Source organism: Anabrus simplex, chromosome 3, assembly GCF_040414725.1.
Source record: "Anabrus simplex isolate iqAnaSimp1 chromosome 3, ASM4041472v1, whole genome shotgun sequence".
Classification (NCBI taxonomy): domain Eukaryota; kingdom Metazoa; phylum Arthropoda; class Insecta; order Orthoptera; family Tettigoniidae; genus Anabrus; species Anabrus simplex.
Window position 1 is genome coordinate 409,149,588 of NC_090267.1, and position 27,502 is coordinate 409,177,089.

The following is a 27,502-nucleotide window of genomic DNA, read 5'->3' on the forward strand; positions in this document are numbered from 1 at the left end:
TAAATGGTCTAACACAGTGGTTAGCCGGTTCGAGTCCCATTGGTCGAAAACATTTTCACCAACAGAATGTTGGCTGGCAGGATAGGGGAGGTGGTGGTATACAATTTCTAATTACCAGACTGCGTGCCAAAAGCCTGGATTAAATTCCAAGCTTCTCCGCAGTGCTCACATCAAGTGAGGGCATATGACGACGCTGTTGATTTTTGATTCGTCCATCGGATGGGGACGTTTAAGCCTTAAGCAGACCCCTTGGTGCTATTCGACAGGAGTAGGTTATGTCCCACATCGGGTTTCACCCTCTCCCTTCTTACTATCATACATCACATCATTCATTTCATCTCATTAACTCCTCTGATGAAGCTGACGTCAGGAAGAGCATCCGGTCATAAAAACCCATCACGGCAGATTAATCTCGCCTCATACCAGACCCCGCAGATAAACAGAACAAGGGTTGGACAAACAGACATAAAATATACTGTGTCTACATCTTTGTGTATGTCACATCATTTCAAAATCAAGTATAGGACCTCCCCATTTATTTAATTTTAATCAAGTTAATATATTATGGACTAGCCAATGTGCCATGCGAAGCTACCAAGGAAAGCTAATCTTCCATCAGCTTGCCTCCTACAGACACAGAATCCACCCCACTGAGGGATGGTCTGAGCCTGCAGCAAATTACAACAAGTTTGCACCTGAAAATTTGTTATAGGCAAATAATGAACAAGGTAAATTATAGGATAAAGCAACCAGTTAAAAAATTAAACTGTTAGAAAATTTGTCACTAATATACCAGGGAGGTATTTTTTTAAAGCAAAACAATTTTTCTCTTCAGATTAAAAGTTCTTCTTTCTCAACAGCATATGCATTGAACACACTTCACAGTTTGTGAAGACTCACTACAGAAGTACTGTATTGCAAATCTCAGATGTGTAAGTAAGATTTCTAATACCTAATTAGGAAATCCAGTCATTTAATGAAATTATTCATGTATATCACTAATTTTAAACTGATTGCTTTATAGCACAAAATTAGTAGTGTACTGCCTGGAAGTGTTCCATGCAAACACTTAGAACATTTCTTAAAGAAATATGAAATAAATACTCTGATAGACAGTGTAAGAATTTGTGCAGCAAAAGGTAAAGCCTTGAAAGTTAGTAAAACAGTTACTGTAATATTGTTTATATTTTGGAACAAGCATTAATGGAACAAAAATTTAAAAAATCAGAGTTATTTAAAGCAATTTCTTTAAAAAGTGCTGATCTTTTCACTTCTGACAATATTCCACAGCAATATGTTGAATTAACTACAAAGAATTATTAAAAAATAAACCAAGAAAGAAAAATTATTACAGTTATGAGCTTATTTTCATTACAACAAATAACGCTTGAGACATTAAAAGTGCTTTAAATTATTTTACACAAATAAATGTTTACTCAGACTAAACAGGAAAGCTTTATGTTTTGCTCAAAAGACTGATATACTTAAATAAGAATAATACATTTCATAGGTATTAAATAATAAACCTGACTATCAACAAAACTTCTGGAAATCAGGCTGAAGTATGTTCTGTGCCAAAATAAATAAGTATAGTTACTGCTTCCCTCAAAAGGAAACTTCAGCAATTAAACAATGACTAAGAAAGTGTAATAAGTTTGCCACAAACAAATCAGGAAATAATAATATATTCCTTCTACCATCTAACAATGCCATTTTAAGCATTTGTTAAGTACACAGGAAAAAAGGATGCATGCAAATGAAAAAGAATTAGATAGAATCCAATGGAGACCAATAGGCAGAGTAAAATACAAAAAAACTTGATCCAATGAGTAAGAAGATTGAAGAATGGAGATGACTGAGAGAAATTATTGTTTTAAGGGGCAGGGGCATTTAAAGAATGGGGAATGAGAATCAGTGTGGAGAAAACTTGCAATAATAACAGGAGAGGAAAAGGGTAAAGGAGCAATAAAAATTAAGTAAAAGGATACTGTAGTGGAGAGGTCTTAGCTTTTAGAAGGTGACTTAGGACACATGAAAGAGTTGTGATTTGAAATGAGAGAAAGAAAAAATATATATATATATATAAATTTAGCTTGAGGCTTCCATTCTCCCACAACATTCAACATAAAACAGTGAAACGTGGCACATGCACCAAACAGTATCCTCTTAACCCAAAACCAAAAATATGGAATGATGCATCCATGGTCCTGAAAATGATTTTTAAATCTCAGAAAATTTAAAATAATAAGTATTTTTGATGTCTAGAGAGGGATAAATATATTCACTTGACTATAGACACAGCTCACCACATGGATCCAGAATAATATTGCAATAATTTTAAGTTACAGAAACAAATTCTTAATGAATGCATTTAAAATTATTCTTCAAATTTAGAGATACAGTATAAATGGCAATATAAAATGGATAGAGTCCTTCATCAAGGTCAGAACAATATAGTGCAGAAAGCCCGCTGAAAAACCCAGTTCAACTAGGATGTAAGAAACAAATTTCAAAATGCTGCCCCCAGCTCCAAAATGTAGACCAAACACTTTCCATTTTCTAAATGGGATGTTATACTGCTTGCTGCGCTGCATCCACCTCCATAGCTTGCTGTAAGTTGGTCTCAAATTGAATAGTGAGATCCAAGACGAAGGCTACACAATGCTTCTGGTTTATTGCCACAATATCAGTTGTCCTGCTGGAGTCACATGACGACACACAGTATACTTCCTCAAAAACTTGCAATTTTCTAGATCATAGCAAAGAGGCCAATGCTGCTAAAATATGATGATGTCTGATACTCTTCTGCAGTTCACTCTTGGTGCAGAATCCCAGCACAGGGTTTCAATCTTGCCTTCATAGTGGCAGTAGCTTGTACTGAGGCTTCTACCTGCAACTGCTTGTACAGCTCTTATATTGCAAGACATCTTTAGAGCACTCAACCATTCCAAAGAGCAAAGATCCATCCATGTGCTAACCCAATTATCAAGTTTTAGATTCTCAGCAAATACCTCTACTCCTTTACCTGTTAGCTTGTGGGAAGTCCAGATTTCAAACTCTCGGTTTCTGAAAAGTTTTCTCACCTGACGACCAGTTAGACTGTCCCCATCATTAGATGAAATGTCCGCCTCCGTAGTGTAACGGTTAGTGTTATTAGCTGCCATGGCAGGAGGACTGATATGTGGTCGAAATGGTACATGCAGCTCACCTCCAATGGGGGTGTGCCTAAAAAGAGCTGCACCACCTCGGAATGAGGACACGAGTTTGCATTTTGCATTAGATGAAATTATCCAAAGCTGATTATGCAATATGCCTCTTAATTTCAGATCTCATACTTGATGGAAATGTACATCTTCAATCTGGGCTAATTTTCTACATATGTTATAGTGCTGGACATACAGTTTCCATCCTGCTTCCACCAGACCAAGACAAAACAAATTCCTGGGTGTATATAACAAGCTATTAGAACAGTCATTGGGTAAACCAATTATTTTTTTCCCTGATCCTTGCACTACCGTATTTACTCATGTATTAGACCCCTTCGCGTATTACACCCCCCTTGGCTTTTCGAGACGAAGAAAATGAAAAAATAAAACTTGCACACAAGACCCCCCCCCCCCTCAACGTAATTCATCAAAGAACAATTCCGCTTTGAAGCAGCTACAAGCCTTATGTAGCTCTGATGACATCACACGAATTTGTGAATAGTTTCGTCCATACGACTCACGCAATGAAAACACGCGTCAAAGTCATATGGTACATCTGTGTTTTGTACTGTAGTTAAGAAATGTCTGCCTCCATAGCGTAGGCCTACTGCAGCTCTGATGATGTCGCACAAATAGGTGAACAGTTTCGTGTCTGACCCGCGCATTGCACGCATTGGGCATGTATATATGTCTGTGTTTTGCAGTTAAGAATGTCCGCCAGCATAATGGTTAGCACAATTCGCTGCCGTTCTCGGGAGCCTGAGTTCGATTCCCTGTACCGTACTGCCAGAGATTTACGAATGGCAGGAAGGTTGATTTGCATTCCATTGGGGGCCTGTCTAAAAAAGAGCTGCACCACCTCGGTATGAGGAAACAAATTTACTTTAGTTAAGAAATATTCATGGTTGTTGCTAGGCCTATTATTATAGGCAGGCAAGATCATTAACAAAGTGATCTTTTAATATTTCGTAACTCGGGCCAATGTAGGGTTTTTTGGGAGAGCTGTAGTTTTAAAACATAAGAACAATCCAATCACAATTGTTTTACTCACCAACATACTGTCCCCTTCAAAATTGGTAAAAATCATTTATTGGAAAATATTTTATTTCTACTGTGTGTTAAAATATTATTTCGTGAACCAGGAAGGGAGTTTTATCACATCGAGTCGGCTGAGCGAGATACGCCAGGTGTCAGGGAATTCCACTCAAGGGCAAACGAGGGGAGAGCGCAGATACAGCTAGCCAAATAACCTTCAAATCAGCCGTGAATGCCACGTGACCAGGCAGAAGTGCTCGATCGATAATAGTGAAGGTGCATGACGTCTGACTATGGCAGCCAATCAAGCGATTAATTTGGTGCGAAGTTAATAAATTAACCAATCGCTTATGAGGAAAAGACGCACCCCTGTCTTAAGACAGTGAATAATGGATTTTCCTAAGGAAAATTTACTCAGAAATTTCTACCTCTGAACACGTCGTGTGGAGAATTACTCTAGCTTCAACTACGGACGGAAGAAGACGCACTTCGCTTGCTGAGGGAACTTCGTCATTCAGAGACTACAACTTGTTGCAACTGCAGTTCAGATATTTACGGATTCCACCTATAATTCAACAGATTTTAAAAGTTAAGTTTCTTTCCCATCTTATCAAACATCGGTGTGAGTTTTGGACCTTGTCTCAGACGTGATTTTCAGTTTCAGCTTCACAAGAAATTCCACAGAAGAGATCACCGGTTCGAGTTCAAGTCAGGATGCCAGTCTTCTTTCTTGGTGAATGGTGTGATTTCCAGCGCGCCAGCATGTCTCCAATGCACGAGTAAAATGTGAGGCAGTCCAGGCGGGCGTGACCAGGATCGATGGTGCGTAATGTGATAATGCACTAGGTCATCAGCCCGAGTTCTACAACCGACAGTCACCACCAAGTAATATTTAAACTTTGTTATTCTTTCTTTCCTTTTGTAATGTAATTGTAATGACATAGCCTCTACTTATTTGTTTAGAAACTTTCTATTAGTTAGAATTTTTCCATCTCTTCTTTCTTGGTGATGGTAGATTGAGGATGTGTGAGTATTTGAACCTATTAGTTTGTTTGAGTGGATGTCTTCGAGAAATGTTTCAACTGTCCCGAGTTCATTGTGGCAGGAGAAATAAATGTAAAACGACCTCAACGTTAAACTAAGACTATTTGAATATTTTTAGACTTAAAATGAGATCAAATGGGACAGTAATTTCGTAGATTCTATTATGTCAGAGTTCATTCTTCAATTATGCGACGTATGGTTGAATTTTGTGTGCAATAGAGTCATCTGAAATATTATTGTGCAGTAGCTTCCGCACGTATGATCTTGCGCGGCCAGAGATAATAATAATAATAATAATAAAAATAATTTAACTAAATTATCGCGTAAAAGAACACCTAAGGTCATGAGCATAATATTGGTTATTATTGAATATGGTTGATGTGCGCTCATTTATAGTAATTTAGGCCTGGGAAATGGCAGTATCTGACCGATACAATTTTTTATATATTTGCTGTGTTGTGATGATTAGTTGACTGGTAGATGGATATTATTGAATTCAGCAGTCGAGCTGTGCATCCATTTGTGAGTCAATTTAAGAATAGAATATGTTACTTGATGTAATTTCTTCGTTGTGAGTGCAGATTAATCGAGAATCACAATTATAGTGGAGAAGTAAAAATAAATATCGTAGCTCATGAACCGCGTGCGCGGAATGTTAATTCTGGCCTATGTTTAAGCGATTTTATCGATGATTTTTGGATGATTTTGTGTTCGTAAATTTTCTCTGAACATCGTCGTATAACTATGTTCTTTAATAAAGTGACAATCATTGCTCTGTCACATTTCCAGTTGATGAGAGGAGGTCACCACGATAGTGTCATTATGAGAATAATTTTCCTAACTTTGTCTAAACATGAAAATTAATAGTCAAGGGCTAGCGTTCGTGTAAATATGTATATAATATTTCCGTATATCTTTGTGCGAGTGTAGTGTGTGTGATTTGACTGTATTTTGCTTAATGTAAGTTTCCAATCCATATTTGTGATGATGCTCTTCGTTATTTCGTGGAATTTTGGCCTAATTTACGCCAACTTTAGTGGTTCACCATTTGAATGAATTTAAACCTTTAGTGAATTTTATTCGTTTTTAAGGAAGAATAGGATCTTATTTAACGAATACACATAAATAAGTATAGGCCATGTCAGTGGATTGAACTCACAAAATCAAAAATTGTAAGCGTTAATTAATTAATTCAATTAATGGATAAACATAGATTGACATAATGTCAAGTTCCAAGCTATTATGTGGGAAGCAACTACTAAATAATTATAAAGTTGAGTTTATTAATTAATTTAAAGGTCAAGGAAGACGATTTAACCATAATTTTATGAGAGAAAATTTTTTATTTAATTTTCAAAGAGGAATGAAAATGATCATTTTCAAACTTGTTTAAAATCAAATCTATGAAGGAAGGAAGTTTATTTTCAATTTATTAAATTGTCAATGGGAGAGATCATCTCAAATCAATTATTATTAATTATTTAATTAATTTTCCACTAAAAATATAAATGTTATATTTGCAGATTCAGCCATTTGCTGTTCCGTTTTTCGATGAAGTGTCTATGTGATTTCGACATAAAAGAAGACAAATCATATAAATAAAATACCTAGATTTTGTAAATTATTGTGAAGTTTATGAAGAGCAGTAGTTGTAATAAATGTGTAAAACCAATTTAGCTTTCTCTCATTTGCCACTAGTTCATCATCTATCCCTGCACTTTAAAATTTTCGCACAGCCGATAAGCGAACGATCTACACCCTGGAGATCTTCGCTCACCGGCCGAGCTGAGCCCGGCATGACGGGTGCAATACCTAACAAATAATAATATTAATTTTTTTAATGTTCCCGCTTACTTTCTTTATTTTTGGAGACACCAAACAAAACATACTAGGGTATGCGTTAATAAAAAATGGGAGACAACGAACGTATGAAATTAAACATTATGATAATAAAACGCATTACCGCCACACCTGTAGATATCCATGAAAGTGCAAACTTTCCTGTTATTTATTTCTATTCTTTGCATCTTGGAACTTTTGGCACCATTCGGGCGATACCATATCTAACCTAAACAATGCGGTCTCTCTTATCTCATTTACAGCTGTTTAGGTAAATCCTGATGTGATAAATGTAGAGAAATAGGCATGAAATATACTTAAAAATAAGGGTCTGACTTTCAATAGCTGCAGTTATCAAAACAATGCTTCCAGTCATTATGTATTACATTCGGAAATATAACTCGTAACATACCCCAGTTATCATCTGGTGCTTTGGCACGCTTTCAACATGGCTTTATTCAGAAGGAGTGGCTTCTGATACAAATACACACCAGCTGGGAATATCAGAATATCTCCAGAAACCATTTGGGAATAGCTTCACAAAGTTTGGACTCTACAGTCGGTAACAAAACTATTTTTAAAAGGCTCGAATGCTCTCGGTCTTGATTGCGGTTGCAGTGCATGGCTGACGAGGTAGCAGTGAAGATGACGTCACTTGGAATGACGACACGCTGGTAGCAGGGAAGTTAGCTGCACAAGACAATTAAAATGAAAGCAGTTATCTGCTTTACTGTATAGTAGGCCTTCTGCTTAACTGACAGAGACAAAAGACTGGCCATTGAGTTATTTTGTATCAATATTGCATAATGTGATAATATGATACCCTTATCCCTTTTCTCTATGGGGTCGAGTATGAAGTGAGACAAATCTTCGTAGCGAGTTTTTAAGTCTGGCCCTTCCCGACGTCGAACTCATCAGAGGAACGAATGATGTGATATGAGTAACTAAAACGGATTATATTTATTTTATATGTAGGCCTAAAAGTAGTGTTCACCATTTATTGACTTTTAACATTTAGAAATACTGCCTTCCAACAATAGCCAGTATAATTCAAATACATTCATAGGTTTTGTACATTACACTAGTCAACAGCCATTTTGCATCTGGAATGTGATACATCAACTAGTATGTATTTTGGTGTGTAGAATCCGAATATACCTTTCAAAATGTTCTAGCACGTACTATTTTTGAGTTTTTAAAGGTTTTTTTAATTTTTGTATTCAGTATTTCGCTTTTTGCTGTTCTTCTGTTTTGATGTCTAATTGTTTCTTATTGATTTGCAGAGGAGAGCTAGAAGATCTACAAATCGTCAGTAAATGGTTGGTGTGGTAATCCAGTGGTGTGAAAGAGATCCTCAGTGAGTGTTTCCTGTGAAACATAGTGCAAACTTTTTGTGTTTAAAACTTACACTATAAGAAAAATGGCAACTAGTAAATCTCATTGCTGTCTAAACCACCCCGACAACTTTTGTTATGTGTGTGGGAAATTTGCTCCAAAAGCCCAAAGAAAACCAATCACTGATTTGGTTAAGAAGGCATATAAATTGTATTTTGATTGTCCTGTTGGTGATCAAGATAAAAAATTTGCACCTGATATTGCCTGCATAACCTGTACTACAACCTTAACCGAGTGGTTGAAAGGAAAACGCCGAGCCATGCCATTCGCTGTTCCGATGGTGTGATGTGAGCCTAAAGACCATTATTCAGACTGTTACTTCTGTCTTACAAATATCTCGGGACATTCAAGCAAAACTAGACATAAAATAATGTATCCAAATGTATCTTCAGTGCATTTGCCTGTGCCCCATGATGAGGGGTTGCCTGTTCCTGTCTGTAACTTGAAAGCCACGGAACCAGACACCATGTCAAGTGAATCAGAAAGTACTGAACATATAGAAGAGTACTGCCCTCAATATCATGACACTTCACCTCAGCTCTTTAATCAAGAGGAATTGAACGATTTGGTTCGCGATCTAAAACTTTCGAAACAGCAAGCTGAACTGTTGGGGTCGAGACTGCAGCAACGGAACCTTCTAGCTCCAGGGACAAAAATTTCCTGTTTCAGATCAAGAGGTGCTTTCTTCGCTCAATATTTCGATATGCAGAATTCAATGTGTGTATGTAGGGATGTCAATGATCTGATGATGAAGCTAGGTGTACAACATAATCCACAGGAGTGGCGACTATTTATTGACTCCAGTAAAACCAGCTTGAAAGCAGTACTACTGCATAATGGCAATGCATTTCCATCGGTACCTTTGGCTTACGCAGTAGACATGAAAGAAACTTATGAAGCCATGACTTTGCTGCTAGAGGCAATCAAATATAAAGATCATGAATGGCAGCTTTGCTGTGATTTAAAAGTTGTTGCACTCCTTACAGGTTTACAGGCTGGATTCACAAAATACTGCTGCTTTTTGTGCCTTTGGGACAGCCGTGACACCAAGAACCACTATACAGTCAAGGAATGGCCTATAAGGAAGTCATATGTTCCTGGAAACGTAAATGTGAACAATACCCCATTGGTTGAGCCCGATAAAATCATTTTGCCTCCCTTTCATATCAAGTTGGGCCTTATCAAGAACTTTGTAAAAGCTCTGGATAAAAAAGGTGAGGCCTTCAATCACTTAAAAGAAAAGTTTCCCAAATTAAGTGAGGCAAAGCTGAAAGAGGGTATATTTGTTGGACCACAAATAAGAAAATTGCTGAAAGACCCAACCTTTGATACCAAACTCACAGATATCCAATTAGCTGCTTGGTCTTCTTTTAAAGCAATTGTGAAGGGCATTTTGGGTAACAGGAAAGACAAAAACTATGTTACCATTGTGAATGATCTGTTGGACAACTATAAGAACATGGGGTGTAGAATGTCGTTTAAAATTCACTTTTTACATTCTCACCTTGATTTCTTCCCGGAAAATTTGAGAGCCGTAAGCGATGAGCATGGTGAACGCTTTCACCAACACATTCTTACCATGGAACACCGTTACCAAGGCCATTGGAACCCTTCGATGATGGGTGACTACTGCTGGGGTCTTGTTAGGGAGAGTGATGAAACGGCAAACAAAAGAAGAGCTCCGTCGTCGCATTTTTCAAAAACCAAAGACAATTAAAGGTGGAAATATCTTCTGAACTAATTTGGTCCTTTTACTGGCATCATGCCCATATATACATACAAAACAGTATTGATTTCAAACGTTCTGAATGTGTATTTTTGTTTGATTTAATTGTGTCAATTTTCGCTATTGCTGTTTTTTATTCTGCTGTATATCTAGGAAATGTGACATCATAGAGAAAAACTGATTTTACCAGTGTATTCAGAACCCCAAAATTAGGTAAATCCACCCATTTACAAACCAGATGCAAAAAAAAAAAGTTCAAATTTGTTAACTAGTGTTATTATTAAGCGTATGGAATTTACAGAATGGACAAGTATATACAATATTATACAAAAGAAAAACCTGCAAAGAATACATGGTAAGTAGGGAACAATTACACATGGATATCTAAATTGTTTATCCACTTCACTAGGGATTCTGAGACATCAGCAAAGTCTTTCCGGTCTCCCCCATAAGCACGCAGAGGGCATTCGTCCATTATATGATGCATGGTCTGGACTAAAGCACCACAATCACACGCTGGAGAGTCCCCGAAGCCCCACTGGTGAAGGGAGAATGCAGATCTTCCACAATTAGTGCGAAACCTGTTTCGCGATGCCCACATTCTTCTTGGCAAACTGAAACCAGCTGGGGCGTGGTTTGGATTAAAGAGGCTTGGCCACTCCGGAGCTGTACGAATCCATTGCTCTTTCCATTCCTCTTTTAAACTGAAACGAACATCCATTAGATTCTTAGCTGTTTTCATTGGTGGCTTACGGGATTTCAGCCTTTGTCTCCAGAGATCTGCAACATCTCTGTGGATAGGTAGAGTTGGATTGGACATGATCTTATCATATTCTTGAACAAGGGCTCTTGAACGTCGCAGGCTTGGTGGAGCAATATGGGACAGGACTGGCAGCCAGTGCATTGCAGTAGGCTTCAGAGTACCAGAGATGATACGCATGGTGGTGTTAAGTTGTACATCGACTTTCTTCACGTGGCAACTGTTAAGCCATACTGAACAGCAGTATTCAGCTGCAGAATACACAAGGCCAAGCTCAGTGCATCGTAATGTGTCCGCTGAAGCACCCCATGGAGTTCCACACAATTTAAACAGAATATTATTACGTGATCTCAACTTAGATCCGAGGTTTTCAAGATGCTTTCTATAAGATAGGGTTCGGTCAAGTGTTACCCCGAGGTACTTTGGATTAGGATTGTGCTTTAGCACTGACCCATTGAAGCATACTTGGAGTTTTGTATTAGCCAACTTGTTGTGGCGATGGAAGCAAGCAGATTCTGTCTTATTAATGCTGGGTTGTAGTCTCCAGTTTCGGAAGTAACAGCTAAGTGTATTCAAGTCAGACGTCAGGATGGCCTCGGCATGGCTGAGATCTGGATGTTGAATGGCAATGGCTAGGTCGTCTGCATAAGAAAATTTTAATGATTTTGTCTCAGGGATATCCGATATGTAGAGATTGAATAGAAGAGGTGCCAATACTGATCCCTGGGGAAGACCATTTTTTAGTTTCCTAAGACGACTAATGTCATCATACATGACGACATGGAAGAGCCTTTCGGTTAGCATATTGTTGATCACTGTGTTTACAGTTTTGCAAGGGATAACTCGTTGCAGCTTCAACATCAACCCTTGCCTCCACACAGTATCATATGCAGCCTTTAGATCTACAAAGACTACAGATGTTTTAGTACCCCTTTGAAAACCAGCTTCAATGTGAGTTGTTAGTGCTAGCACCTGGTCAACACAGCTTCGGTTCTGCCTGAATCCAGCTTACTCTACTGGGATCACTTCATTAATGGCCAAAGTAATTCTATTGTACACAAGTCTCTCAAGGAGTTTATAGTAAACACTCAGCAATGCTATTGGACGGTAGCTATCGACTTGGTCTTCCGGTTTACCGGGTTTCAGAATTGCAATGATCTTGCTTACCCGGAATTCATATGGCAGATGTCCAGACGATAATATATTAGAGTAGAATTTAGCCAACCAGACCCTTGTGTTTGGACCACTATGTAACAGAAACTCAGGAAATATCCCATCAAAGCCAGCAGCTTTACTTGGTTTGAGGCTTTTAATAGCAGTATCTACTTCCAGATGTGAAAATGGTTCCGAGTATATAGAGTTCTCCTGCAACTTGCTTTTCTGTTGTTTGAGCAACTTCTTTACTTGGACAGTATGTTTCTTATCAGAGGGCGGTCGTGACATATTAACAATATGTTCAGCTACTAGGTTGGGGGTGATGCATCCATTTCTCTTGTGGCAGGTTCTGTTTCCGGTAAGTTTCCTGAGAAGACTCCAGGCTTTTCTGCTGGACTGTTTGAAGTCCATAGTCTCAACCGTATTGTTCCACTTCTGCTGTCGAGATTCATCTAAACTCTGTAACAGAGCACTTGCTATCTCAGGATCTCCACCCCTTTGAAAACCACAGACTTGTCATGATAACTACAGGAACACAAATACCTTTGGTTAAAAGCACACCTCGACCACGCTGGAATTTCAATAAAGCCAAGTGGAATTGCTTTTCAGAAGATCTTGACAAATGTGCCCGATTCATACCGCCTATTCAGTCTAACTACGAGCGTTTTGTTGGACTTAATATCTCAATTGCCAAGAAATATATTCCAAGAGGGCTGCAGAAAGAGTATATTCCTGGATGGTTTTGTACATGTAAACATTCTACACTGCTCTTTAACAAATTATAGCTTTTATGGCCTTGAAGTCATGTGTTCACTGCACAAAATTTGAGGTTATCGCATATTTACATTTTTTGGCTGTAGAAGTGGAGGAAAAAGGGGCCTAATGCGCGAGTAAATACAGTATTTTGTCAACGTCATCCAGAAATGCTTTCCTGACTTAAGTTAATGAGACACACTGCAGGGGATAAACCTAACTAGGCCATATGTATTCAATGATTATGGATAATTTCTGGTCAGGTTTAAACAGAGTTGAACTTATATTTGAAATATTCTTATGGAATTTTGAAATGAATGGTTTTTCATAACATTTTATGGGTACTGTATGATTCATGAAAGAGTGATAAATGGAACTGTCTACAGATCTTATATCTAGAGATCTCTACTGTACATATAAGATCTGCAGACAATTTGAAACATTCCTTCACAAAAATTAATTTGCACTTTCATGGATTTACTCTAAGACCGATGAAGGCTATTTGATTTTCTGCTAGATGCTATATCATCATCATCATCATCATCATCATCATAATTTATTTTCCTTAAATTGTACATGTTCAACCTAGGGGTGGTAGATGTTAAAGGGAAAGCCCCACATACACGGAAGTGCCTCCATCCCCACATGTATGTTTACATAAACTCTACTGAATATGTACATACATGTAGACAATTTTAAATTTACATATTTATACTCCAAACACTGTACACTTAGAATAATAATAATCTTGAGTTATGCTATATATATTAGAGTAAGAAGACCCAGTCATTTACATCCTCACTCATATCCCTGTATACCCACTCATTCACAACCACTTCCACTTCCACACCCACACACATACATGTTCGCCCACATCCAACTGTACTTGCACATATCATTCTTGAAATTCTAATTTATACAAGTTATATACATATATTTACATATCCATTTTCTTTACTGCATGGAGGAAGTGAGGAAGAAGAAGCAGTTTTACTTCAGATGGTAAAAGTTTCCAGAGATGATCAGACTACATTACAAACCATCACTCTCATTTTTGATCCGTATTGAAAACAGCGATCTCACTCAGTTTACAAAAGAAGTACATTTATTGTTCCACCTATTCAATACAATCAGTACCACGTTATGTGGTCAATTAGACATGTCTGTCTGTCTGTCTGTCTGTCTGTCTGTCTGTCAGTTTATCAGCCCAGAGGCTGGTTGGATCCTCAAATAACACCACCAAAGACTATGCAGTTATAGGAAAACCACAAAAACCAATGGCAGTACCTAAATGAGGCATATTAGGCAAGACGAGGAGTGAGGTAGTTTGCCATTGCTTTCCTCATTGGGCCAGGCAGTGCTATTGTAGCACGACTGACCCTATGAGCAACACCTTTCATAACACTCAGACACACTGCTCTGAACACCATTACTCAGCACGACCCACACCCCAGCAACTTCCATATTGTCACAGCCATGGGTGAGACTGGGACTTCAGTAGAAGCTACACTTTGCTCTGGCCTGTGCCAAGAGATGGATGCAAAAGTACTGCATCCATCAAGAAATGTCAGCAGGCCTCAATTAGACATAGAAAATCTAGAACATCGTTACAACACGTGAAGCAGGAACTCCAGACAGACCAACGCTGCTAATACAGTAAAATAGCTATACATACAGCATATGATATAACCACATTCTATTCATTGATGTTCCACATCTTCAAGAAGGACTACTTTCACGTGAAAATCAAACATAACCTGTCTAATACTCAGAAAAAAACTCATCTCAAAGCAGCTTCAATCAGCACACTAACGTCTGTTTGCAACGGTTATATCAGATAATATTTTAGACCAATCAACTTAATGTGGTTAACATTATAACATTCGCCTTTTCTCTTAGCCAATCTTTTAATGTCGAAATATAAACAAAATTCACCCTCAAGTATTCAACCATTTTAGTCTTTTGAAAACTTACGTTAAGAACTGCCCCAGCAAATATATGCTGACTTTTATAACGAAGAGGATCCACTTCAGTACCAGACATGTGTCATTTTTAGAACTTTATATTGACACAAATTTTCTTTTAGACAAGATTTTAAATTAGTTTACAATAATTTTAGCATAGGTTGTACATGTCATATCCCAACAGCATATTTTATAACCACTATTCTGTAAAGTTAATATCATAGGAAATCATAGTTCAATTTTTACGAATTATAAAGTGTCATTGTCCTCTAAACAATGTTTGTTTTAAGATTAAATTAATATGGCTGATGATGCCCATTAAGAATGGTGAAACATGTCCCCATAATATTTTGATTTTCTATGTCTAATTGACTACATAACGTGGTACTGATTGTATTGAATAGGTGGAACAATAAATGTACTTCTTTTGTAAACTGAGTGAGAACGAGCAGACTATGTGTAAAATCCAATTAAATGTGAGGTTGTTCTGGAGAGGGGGGAAACGAAGTAACGCCTTGGCCTCTCTTAATACAATGGTAATTAAGCTGTAAGCAGTGGAAAGGGGATAGGCGTGTGTAATCTGTTAGGGATTTCTTAAGAATGGCAATGACCTGGCTGTGTTTAGAGGGATGTGTTTATTATATGTTCTGCTCGTCGCTGGACACCTAGCCTCCTCTTATTTTCTGTTATCTTTGGGTGCCAGGAAGGAAGGCCATACAGTAATATGGGTCGTACCAGGAAAATATAAGCAGTTCATAGGGCTTTAATAAGCCATTAAAGCTAAATCATCAGTAAATACCTCTGAAGATAAGTTATCCAAATCATTACACAAGGAAAAACCATAATACCTTGCCACTTCACAACCAGTGAATTCTTTGTGCACACCATACGATTTGGACCAACTTGTGGGACACCTTTCGTCATAGTAATTTGCTTAATTTTAGTAGAATGAATTTTAGTCTGAATTTCATTATCTGATAGTAACTCACCAAGTATTGATTTCAAGTTGTTAGGAATAGCACAAGCAGATAGCAATCTTTTATGTGAATATGGCTGTTTGAGTCAAATGTCTTATTTACAACAAGTAAAGTGATACAAAAAATCTCTCTTCTCATTTTTAGCAGTTTGAAGACAACCGTTAACCAAGGAGGTATTGATATGAGTTCCAAGAAGAGATGCTAAACTTCCTTGGTGACTGAGGAGTAATACACTGACTGACAGAGCAAATGCAACACCAAGGAGGAGTGGTTCGAAAGGGATGAAAGTTGGGGAAAAAACAGAGACAGCACGGACGAATAATTGATGTTTATTTCAAACCGATATGCAGGTTACACAATGCGCACGGCATCGACTCAGTACAATGTAGGACCACCGCGAGCGGCGATGCACGCAGAAACACGTCGAGGTACAGAGTCAATAAGAGTGCGGATGGTGTCCTGAGGGATGGTTCTCCATTCTCTGTCAACCATTTGCCACAGTTGGTCGTCCGTACGAGGCTGGGGCAGAGTTTGCAAACGGCGTCCAATGAGATCCCACACGTGTTCGATTGGTGAGAGATCCGGAGAGTACGCTGGCCACGGAAGCATCTGTACACCTCGTAGAGCCTGTTGGGAGATGCGAGCAGTGTGTGGGCGGGCATTATCCTGCTGGAACAGAGCATTGGGCAGCCCCTGAAGGTACGGGAATGCCACCGGCCGCAGCACATGCTGCACGTAGCGGTGGGCATTTAACTAGCCTTGAATACGCACTAGAGGTGACGTGGAATCATACGCAATAGCGCCCCAAACCATGATGCCGCGTTGTCTAGCGGTAGGGCGCTCCACAGTTACTGCCGGATTTGACCTTTCTCCACGCCGATGCCACACTCGTCTGCGGTGACTATCACTGACAGAACAGAAGCGTGACTCATCGGAGAACACGACGTTCCGCCATTCCCTCATCCAAGTCGCTCTAGCCCGGCACCATGCCAGGCGTGCACGTCTATACTGTGGAGTCAATGGTAGTCTTCTGAGCGGACGCCGGGAGTGCAGGCCTCCTTCAACCAATCGACGGGAAATTGTTCTGGTCGATATTGGAACAGCCAGGGTGTCTTGCACATGCTGAAGAATGGCGGTTGACATGGCGTGCGGGGCTGCCACCGCTTGGCGACGGATGCGCCGATCCTTGCGTGCTGACGTCACTCGGGCTGCGCCTGGACCCCTCGCACGTGCCACATGTCCCTGCGCCAACCATCTTCGCCACAGGCGCTGCACCGTGGACACATCCCTATGGGTATCGGCTGCGATTTGACGAAGCGACCAACCTGCCCTTCTGAGCCCGATCACCATACCCCTCGTAAAGTCGTCTGTCTGCTGGAAATGCCTCCGTTGACGGCGGCCTGGCATTCTTAGCTATACACGTGTCCTGTGGCACACGACAACACGTTCTACAATGACTGTCGGCTGAGAAATCACGGTACGAAGTGGGCCATTCGCCAACGCCGTGTCCCATTTATCGTTCGCTACGTGCGCAGCACAGTGGCGCATTTCACATCATGAGCATACCTCAGTGACGTCAGTCTACCCTGCAATTGGCATAAAGTTCTGACCACTCCTTCTTGGTGTTGCATTTGCTCTGTCAGTCAGTGTATATCAACACAAAGATGTAAATAACAAATACTCATTCTACTATTTTTTTTTTTTTACAACAGAGAAAATAGATATGTGCCACAAGTTTTTTACAATGTTGGTAAGACTACTGACTTCTTATGTCATAGTATTGGCAGAGGCTTCATCTTGTAGACAGAAAGAGACAATAAGTTTCCTATGTCTTCTGAGTGAACTTTACTGAAGTGAATAGTGAGAGCAGTGAAGTATTTACCACAGAACTGGCATTTGTCCTTAACCTTGTTAAATGATTGAGTTTCTTGGTAAGCTATCACTTTGGATCTGTCAATACCAGACTCTTGAAATTTAACTAAGATCTGGATAATCATCACTTTCACTATCATAATATGTTGCTAGTTGTTCATATCTCGGATCACATTTATCTAGTATAGAAATTGATTTTCCTTCTGAAGTAGAAGGGACTGGATCAGTTGTAAAGTCATTCTTATTTTTCTCTTGATGAAAAACTGAATTTTTTTGACTGGCAGTGTAGATGTATTTCTTCTTCTTTCTGACGAGGCCTGCTAAGGACCAATGCCAATTTCAGTTCAATTCTTCATACTTTGTTGTTTTTTCTTCTGTTCCTTCCAATATTCTTTCATCCTTTCACTATGCTGTTTCTTTCCGTCCTCGGACTACTTCGCACCAGGTTTCTTGTTCAATCTTTCTTGGAATCCTTCCATACTTACTATCCTCTTTCTAAAAATCTCTCTGTCCATAGTTTCTTCTTCTCTTATATTATTTCTTTCTAAATCTTTCTTTACTTCTTGAATCCAGCTAGTTGTTACCTTTTTGTCCCAAAGGTTAATCTGGAATCATCTGGAATCTGTTAATCTGGAATCATTCATTCTGTAAATATGTCAAAAAAATTGCAATCTCCTTTTTCTTACGGTTTCTATTATGTTTTCTATATTCCTGTATATTTCATCATTAGATCTTAATATCCATACTTCAGCTGTTTTCACAGGGCCTAAGATTTTTCTCATGATTCTCCTTTCTAGTACCTCAAGTTTATCTAATCTATGGTGTATTTACTTCAATCTGCTTTATTTATGTGAATTTTTAAACCTTGTTTTCCTCTGAAATGCCTTTTGCAGTAAAAGCTTTGTCTCACTTTGTGACACCATTATCATTATGCATATTAAATTATAAATGACTATTCATCTTGTAGATAGGAAGAGAAAATAAATTTCCTCTGTTCTTCTGGGTGAACTTTACTGATGTGAATAGTGATAGCAGTGAAGTATTTTTACCATATGGTTGCTATGGAATACATTTTTTAAAAATTCTACATTACCATAAACTGTTATAAACTACGACTTTACACACACACCTATAAAGAAAAAACATCTAAATTATGAAATGAACAAACAATGATGAAAGAACAATCATGGGTATGATTCAACATCTACATTCCTCCCCTGAAACGGGAGGCAGGCTCTTAGATGGTGACGCCATTTCTCAGGCTAGGAAATTTCTGGGGATGACGGAGATGTGTGGAGAAGGTGACGGGGTTGACAGTCCTGGCCTATACTAGGAACTGCCCCAGCATTTGGCTTAGTGCAGGAGAATGGAAAACCACACAAAACCATTTTCAGGACAGCCGATGGTAAAGACCAGCCAATCTCCGTCTCTCGAATGCAGAAGCATAGAGCCATGGTAGAGCAGTGGCCACCTGTCTTCTGCCTGGTTGGTTGTTCGGAGTGCACAGCTATGAGACCATGGACCAGCCGTGGCCACTTGGGCTGAAGCCTACTCTGCAACTGACGACTACTGATCATCTGATGCAGGCACACTTAACCTAAGAAGTGGTACTACAGGCAGATAGGTATGCAGCGGTATATACAAAGACAATATCACTACAATAAAATAATTACAAATTATCAACACCTTGCACAAACGTAACTATTAAAAACCACCAATATAAGTATAATGTACATATAATGTAAGTGGAGCTTGATACCAAATGATTCAATCAGGTCCATTGTCTTCTGTGTAAAATAGCAGATAGAAACATACTAAACTTTACACATATGATGAATATACTTCAATTTCCATGGTGAGTTTTTATTTTATTTTATATATTTACACTTGATAAACATATTTGGTAATAATTTTGCAACATTTAATATCTTATCTGACTTAACTTTAGTTATTATGGAAGCACAAACACAATGAACCTATCAAAAATGGAGAAGAAGAAAGACCAATTACGTGGTCAGAAACAGAAAATGCCCTGAAGCTTATGAAAGGAGGAAAATCACCAGGAATAGATGGATTATCTGCAGATATAATCAAAGCAGTACGCATACAAGGTCTTCAGTGGCTACAGCGAACACTAGGAGTAATCTGTAGAGAAAATAAGATACCAGATGAATGGAAAAAAAAGGATTGATCATACCAGTATTCAAGAAAGGAAGCAGGAGAAAGTGTACAAACTACAGAGGAATTACCCTGCTACCACACTGCCTCAAGATATTGGAAAAGATCATAGCGAAGAGATTAAGAACAAGGATAGAACATCAGTTTGAAGAAGAACAACACAGCTTCAGAGGCAACAGAGGAACAATAGACCTAATTTTTGCCGTTAGACAACTACTGGAAAAGTACTGGGAGAAAGGGAAAGATCTGATAGTAGTGTTCCTAGATATAGAAAAAGCCTATGGCAGTGTTCCAAGGAGCAAAATATGGGAATGTCTGCATAAACTAGGGGCTCCAAGTTCTCTAATTTGTAAGATCCAACTGCTATATGAAAACTGTGAAAGTAATGTACAAATAGGGAATGGTCGATCTGAATGGTTCCAAACAAAGTGAGGTGTACAATAAGGCAGTGAGTCACTTAAGTGCGGCCAGTATCCAGTATTCGGGAGATAGTAGGTTCGAACCCCACTGTCGGCAGCCCTGAAGATGGTTTTCCGTGGTTTCCCATTTTCACACCAGGCAAATGCTGGGGCTGTACCTTAATTAAGGCCACGGCCGCTTCCTTCCCACTCCCAGCCCTTCCCTGTCCCATCGTCGCCATAAGACCTATCTGTGTCGGTGCGACGTAAAGCAACTAGCAAAAAAAAAATAAGGCAGTGCACTATCTCCACTACTTTTCCTTGCACTCATGGATGCAATCATTAAAGAAATTAAAGCTGTAAAACCTGAAGATTTGAATGCATTAGTGTTTGCAGATGATGTTGCCATTTGGGGAGAAACAGAGCAAGAAGTCCAAAGGAAATTAGATTGCTGGGTCAACAAATTTAAGGAATATAAGTTAACTGTGAGTAAGAAGAAAACAGTAGCAATGAAACTGAGCAGAACACCCAGCATATGTGACCTCAAACTTCATGGAGAGAGAACTGAATGTGTAGAAAGCTTCAGCTATCTTGGAAGTATTGTATCGAACCAGGGGAGTGCTAAACTAAAAATCCAGAACAGAGTGAAAAAAGGTTCCATGTTCTTCTGTCAGATACAAAATCTAGTGTGGGACAAAGCAGTTCCCGTAAAAGCCAAACAAACTACCTCCTGCCAATCATGACATGGGTTGGAGACCTGTGTGTTATTGAAAAGAGACATCAGCAAACTGCAAGCATGTGAAATGAAATTTTTACAATCTGCTATGCAAAAAACAAGAAGAGACAGAATTAGAAATGAGAGCATTAGAAATGACATGCAAGTGACCTGTACGATGGAAATAAAACTATGCATTGCACGCCTGAAATGGTTTGGGCATGTGCAAAGGATGGAAGAGACTAGAACCTCCAGACAATACTTGGAAATGTCCCAGAAGACAGTGGCTGGACCAAATAAATGCAGACCTTATCGAGAGAGGAACAACACTACAGGATGTGAAAGGAGAGGAACTCTATAATGACAGGAACCGATGAAGGTATATTGTCCACAAAAGTCCTACCCAGCCTCCTGGAAGGATACCCAGATGATGATGATGGAAACACAGTTTACCTACTATGTAGATACAAAGCTCAGGGATATGCAACAAAATATTATATCTATAGATTCATCAGTTTCAGAGGAAAGGGTACCTAAAAATGATTATACATTTTAAAAAATCATCTGAAATTTAAAAATATTTCAGTAATATAAATGCATGCATCATTTCATATTTTTTTGTTTTGAATTAATGGAGTGAGTTAGAAAACCTACTTTCAATCATCCTAGAACCATTTTTCTGTAGTTTTCCACTTCCACCCCTAGCAAATATGATAATGATACTAGCATACAAACCAGTGATTCTTAATTATTTTGCACTGAGGGCCATTGTGACTTCCATCCATTTCACCATAAGACAGTGTGGAAAAATGGGATTTTTGCTACACAGAAATAAAGAATTTTTAAAATTAAAGTTTTATAATACTTTATTTTTGCTGATATGATTTCTTTTACAAGCTGCTTTATGTTGCACGACACAGATAGGTCTTATGGCGATGATGGGATGGGAAAGAGCTAGGGAAGCAGCGGTGGCCTTAATTAATGTACAGTCCCAGCATTTGCCTGGTGTGAAAATGAGAAACCATGGAAAACTATCTTCAGGCCGACATTGGGGTTCGAACCCACTATCTCCCGGATGCAAGATATGAATATATAGAATTACAAATTATTTGAACATAAACAAAGGTTATTTAATGAGAAAAATGAGAGTGGTGTCCTTCAGCAATTAGACTGAAATCATGAGTATAAGAAGTAAAGGCCAATTAAATGTATTTTACTAAGCGAACGCTGGTTACTCATGAGCATGAGTTATGAGCATGTCACAAGGCATAAGAAAAAGGTACAAAGCTTACAGTGGGATCAACAGATGTGCATCTCTCCATTCATTATCTACATTTTTAATAATAAAATTTATTTCAGCATAGTTTCTTGCCACTGTCTGCAGGTTATATATTTTTTCCATTTGAGGGCTGCATATGGCCTACAGGCTGTCTATTGTTATAAATCAGTTACTCTTCCGCCACTACTACCATTGCCACCACCACCAAACACAAACACACGAGCACTAGCAAATACAATTTGTTATTAAACTGCCTCAAGTTTTTTGCAAGTCCCTGACAAATGACGCATCAAGTCATGTATAGAAAGATAGGAACACATAAAAATATAACACTGAGCGAGTTGGCCATGCGGTTAGGGGCACGCAGTTGTAAGCTTTCATTTGGGAGATAGTGGGATCGAATTCCACTGTCGGTAGTTCAGAAGATGGTTTTCTGTGGTTTCCCATTTTCACAGCAGGCAAATGCCAGGGTTGCACCTTCATTAAGGCCATGGCTGCTTCCTTCCTACTCCTAGCCCTTCCCTATCCCATTGTCGCCATAAGACCTATCTGTGACAATACGAAGTAAAGCCAATTGTAAAATATATATATATATATATAAACAAACACGATGACAAGTCATTTGTTTGTTCCTATCCAATTCTTATATTGACCTGTTGGACTCCTCCTGTATTTGTCCTGTGTTCCTAGGGTTTTACTACTCTTGTATTTGTCATTGTCTCTTTCCTTTGCGTACATTTATACAGCTTTCAACGTATCCTACACTTTGCACATCAAGACTCAAGATTGGAATGATTGGGAGACAGCCTATCTATTGAAGCATGCAGTGTATGAAGATGAAAAGACTACCCTTCTCTTCATGTGTTTTTATATTTCTCATCTTTTCTTTCTCTTGCTCCTTAACCTGTCATTGTGCTTACCCTTTTTGTTCTTATTCAAGTTCCTCTCTCTCTACATATGACTTGAGCATTGTAACAGTTATTTTTAGTACTACTTCTCCTTCTTTTTTTAAAGGTCTTGGGGCATCTTTGGTCATCAGAGCAGTAGTAAACTTACGAGTGCAAAATCACTCTAAAATCCTGTCAAGTTCCACAGCTGAAAGGTCAGTATTTTGGCCTTTGGTCCTTCAGGCTCCAGGTTTGATTCCTGGCTGAGTTAAGGGGTTTTAATCTTGGCTGGTTAACTTCCTTAGCTTGGGGACTGGATGTTTATACCATCCACAACATTCCTGAAACTCATACACCATACATAACACTATTTTCTACCATACAAGCACACAGTTTTCAATATAAAACAGATGTCACACCCACCCTCATTGGAGGTTCTCTCTTACAAGAACTGCACTAGACTAGCAATAGCTACATGAACACCAGAAATACTTGGACAAAGAGTGGAGGCAGATTCCTCAGACCAAAACAAGGGAACAATGTGCCATAACAGTATGAAGGTGTCTGCCATTTTGTGTTAAAACCTTGCAGAGGAGCAAGATAGGTTGGCTCACCTTTCGAACCGCCAATGTTACTGCTCAGATATTGATTGGCACACGATGAGCCAGTCGGGAATGAGCCAGGCGTGCAAGGTCAGCCCTCCCCGGCACTGCTCCGTTATCTCACTGGGGCCTCCTGATGGTGGGAGAAAGAACTAGAACATGAACCTGGCTCATTCGGAATCAAGAGGGCTCTAGAGAATTCTCCTTTCACAAAGTATCTGGAAGAGCTGGCCTTCTTATTTAAGATGGGCCGGACGAGCTTAAATGGTTCAGTTTGAGTTAAAGAACCAGTGCAATGAGTGCAATTCTGTCCGAGAAGTGAGTCGTTGTTCTGTTCTATCGCCATGTCATGTCCAACGGCTATGAGTGAAATTGTATGTCTCTGGTGCAGCATGAGAACGGCAAGGGACAGTGAATGAAATGTGTTGTGAGTGTATGGGCAGTGCACGACATACCGGATTGTGCGACTGTGTTATATGCAAGCTGTGAACTAAGCGATTGTGATAGCGTAATGCAAGTATAATTGTTGAGTTGACTTACAGTACAAGTGAACATAGTGGAAGTGTCTAATGTGATTGTTTTAGTTTATAAGTGACAGATGATCGAGAAGTGAGAGCAGAGAGAGCGCGTACTGGTGTACTGTGTAGTGTAGGTTGTGGTGTGGTTGTGTCTGTGTACTGTGTAACGAATTAGTAGTAATTAATAAATCTTTTTTTGCTACTGGCTTTACGTCGCACTGACACAGATAGGTCTTATGGAGACGATGGGATGGGAAAGAATAGGAGGTGGAAGGAAAACCATCTTCAGGGCTGCCGACAGTGGAATTCGAACCCACTATTTCCCGGATGCAAGCTCACAGCCGCGCATCTCTAACCGCACGGCCAACTCGCCAGGTTTAGTCACAGAATTTTAAACGCTACCGGTGTTGTGTTTTGATTTACCATACCCCCTGCCAGTTACAATACTTTATAAGGACACATCCCCTGTTTGACATTGTCAGTTCATAGGAAGTGTTCAACTCAAAGCAACTCAAAGAAAATGTTCAAAATGTCCTTGTGCATGTGTTTCCAGTTGACATCTAATGTAGGCAGAGACACACACAGTAACACCTGCGGATGGGAACCGGAGTGCAGGTGTTGGTGAACTGCCAAATAAAAGTTGCCTACTGCTCTCTTAACATGTACGAAATGGCACATTATATTTTTACTACTGCGCAAACATCACTGACCTCGGCCAGGATCAAACCCATGTTTTTGGGGTTATGGGTCCAATGCTTTCAGTAACATCACTAAATTATCTGATAAAATGACTTATTCTAACACACTTATATTGTTGAAGTGTACTTCGAACATATACTTTCAATAATAATAATAAACTCAAAACAAAACATTTCAGGGTTTATTTTTATAGGATTTGTTTTCCTTGTTTTGATGTGAAGAACCTATCCTCACCGCTTTGTCCAAGTATTTCTGATACGTCTATACATCCTAAAATCCAATCATTTTGTAAATGTACATATTTTCAGCTTGGACCGAGTTAGGTGATTTTTCAAAATAATGTAGTATCTCAATGTTATCTAGAGTAAATGGGAAAACTTGGGGAAATATTAAGCTCAGGATAGGCAATATCTGATCGGTTGTGCTTTCCCATCCAATTATGGATTGTGAAATAGCATTCTCATAGAAGAAGTTGTTCGAGATGGCAATAATCTTAACAACTTTTCTTTTCACTTTACATCGCCCCAACACAGATAGGTCTTATGGCGACGATGGGAGAGGAAAGGCTTAGGAATGGGAAGGAAGCGGCCATGGCCTTATTTAAGGTACAGCCCCAGCATTTGCCTGGTGTGAAAATGGGAAACTACAGAAAATCATCTTCAGGGCTGCCAACACTGGGGTTCGAACCCAGCATTTGCCTGGTGTGAAAATGGGAAACCACAGAAAACCATCTTCAAGACTGCCCACAGTGGGGTTAGAACCCACTATCTCCCGGATGCAAGCTCACACCTACGCGTTCCTAGCTGCACGGCCAACTCGCCTGGAAATCTTAACAACTGTAGTACTAGAAAATTCATACATTTAAACTTGTTTGGTATCCATAACTGTACACACATTCATGTATAAAATCAGTACGAAGATATTACATAGCCTTTTGAGCAAAGACATCCAACTGTCCAATTAAAAACTACTTTTTGTGATCCTAAAATTAATCCTTTGTAAATTAAAAATAAAGACTTCTAAAGAGTGAAATTTTTCACAACTTAAGTGGAATTGATTCACAGACATTTAAAGAGAAGCACAATAAAAGAATATCTACCTTCTTTGCCCATGCCTGGAAACCAGACGATAGTTCTGCTGCAGTAAGAACACGTACACCAGTAGTCCCTGTGAATTGTCCAGGTTGCTGTTTTGATTCAGCCCAAACCTGCATCTGGAATTAAATTAAATGGAACTATTTTACAAGAATGGAAGAGTGAAAATGATAACACTAGAATAGTAAAAGACAAAGGGGAGTAATACTGAAAATATCAGCAGAAATAAAATGCAGTTGACTTGACCATTTTCGGTTTCTGTTCCATATTGACTATTATGATTTAACATGGCACAAAAATTATTAATAAACTTGACCATAACAGCCAGCATTGGGTCCATATTGACTTAATCACAGTAAAAAGAGATATGGATAATCTGCCTAGTCAATACATAGTTAGGCTAGCAGGGAAGAAAAAATTGGGGCTATACCACAGTGTTGATGGAGAGAGTAAGACAGCAAACTCAGCATTCTAAAGTGACATAACAAGCTCGACAGTTTGTTATAAGCTGAAATGGAGACTGTGATGGACGAGTCTATTTCACAGACTGAAACTAAGACTGAGTGCAAGTGCCACGACTTCCCGGCTGAGCTCTATGAGGCACATTCAGGATTAAGATTCTAGAACTACTTGACATCAAATACAGGAGTGAACATTCTTCAAGCTTTCCATCAAATGGATCTATTAAGAATTTCTTAGCCAGCAACAGAAGAAATAACCATAGATCCAAGGAGTAGAAGGAAATGTGAACTGGACAATAATTCTGACTGGCTCAGGATGTTTCTAGTATATAAATTACTCCTGTATTTTTTAGCACTCATTTTCTGGAAATTTACACAAGTTTGACTCATTATCTCAGGAATTATGAAAGATAAACAGCTGGTTGGTTTGTTTTTGCAGGTAGTTAGGTTTTAACATATTCTAGCAATTGAACCACCAAAACAAATTTCCCTTGTTTAGCTTCCGATTTAGAGAAGATTCTTTATGATTCATATTGTTTAAAATATGGAACATGAACAAATTCATACATTTAGAAATGTTTTCTGAAATCAATTAATTCTGCTCCATTATGAGTAGGTAGCCACTGTTTTTAATTGTTTCTGGGATCTTTGCTGCCAAAATAACATTGTCAAACTGAGCAAGTTGCATCTGGAGATAGTGGGTTCAAATCACACCATCGACAGTCCTGAAGATGATGTTCGATGGTTTCCCATTTTCACACCAGGCAAATGGGGCTGTAACTTAATTAAGGCCATGGCCACTACCTTCCCAATCCTAGCTCTTTTCTATCCTTCTGTCACCAAAAACTTTTGATGTGGTAATGCAACATTAAACAAGTAACAGATACACAAAAAATCTTGAAAAATAACATTGTCAAGATAAGACTTCAAAACCCAGCATAAGGA

At 38.9% G+C, this 27,502-nt stretch overlaps 1 protein-coding gene across 5 annotated transcripts in view; it reads right to left on the reverse strand.

Annotated features, from left to right (window-relative positions):
* LOC136866438 (protein Son) overlaps positions 1 to 27,502 on the reverse strand; it is a 372,657-nt gene that overhangs the window by 91,559 nt on the left and 253,596 nt on the right. For all 5 annotated transcript variants that reach the window (XM_067143378.2, XM_067143379.2, XM_067143377.2 and 2 more), the window contains one exon: positions 26,102 to 26,215. In XM_067143378.2, coding sequence (XP_066999479.2) covers positions 26,102 to 26,215 — 114 coding nt within the window. The remainder of the gene's footprint in view (positions 1 to 26,101; positions 26,216 to 27,502) is intronic.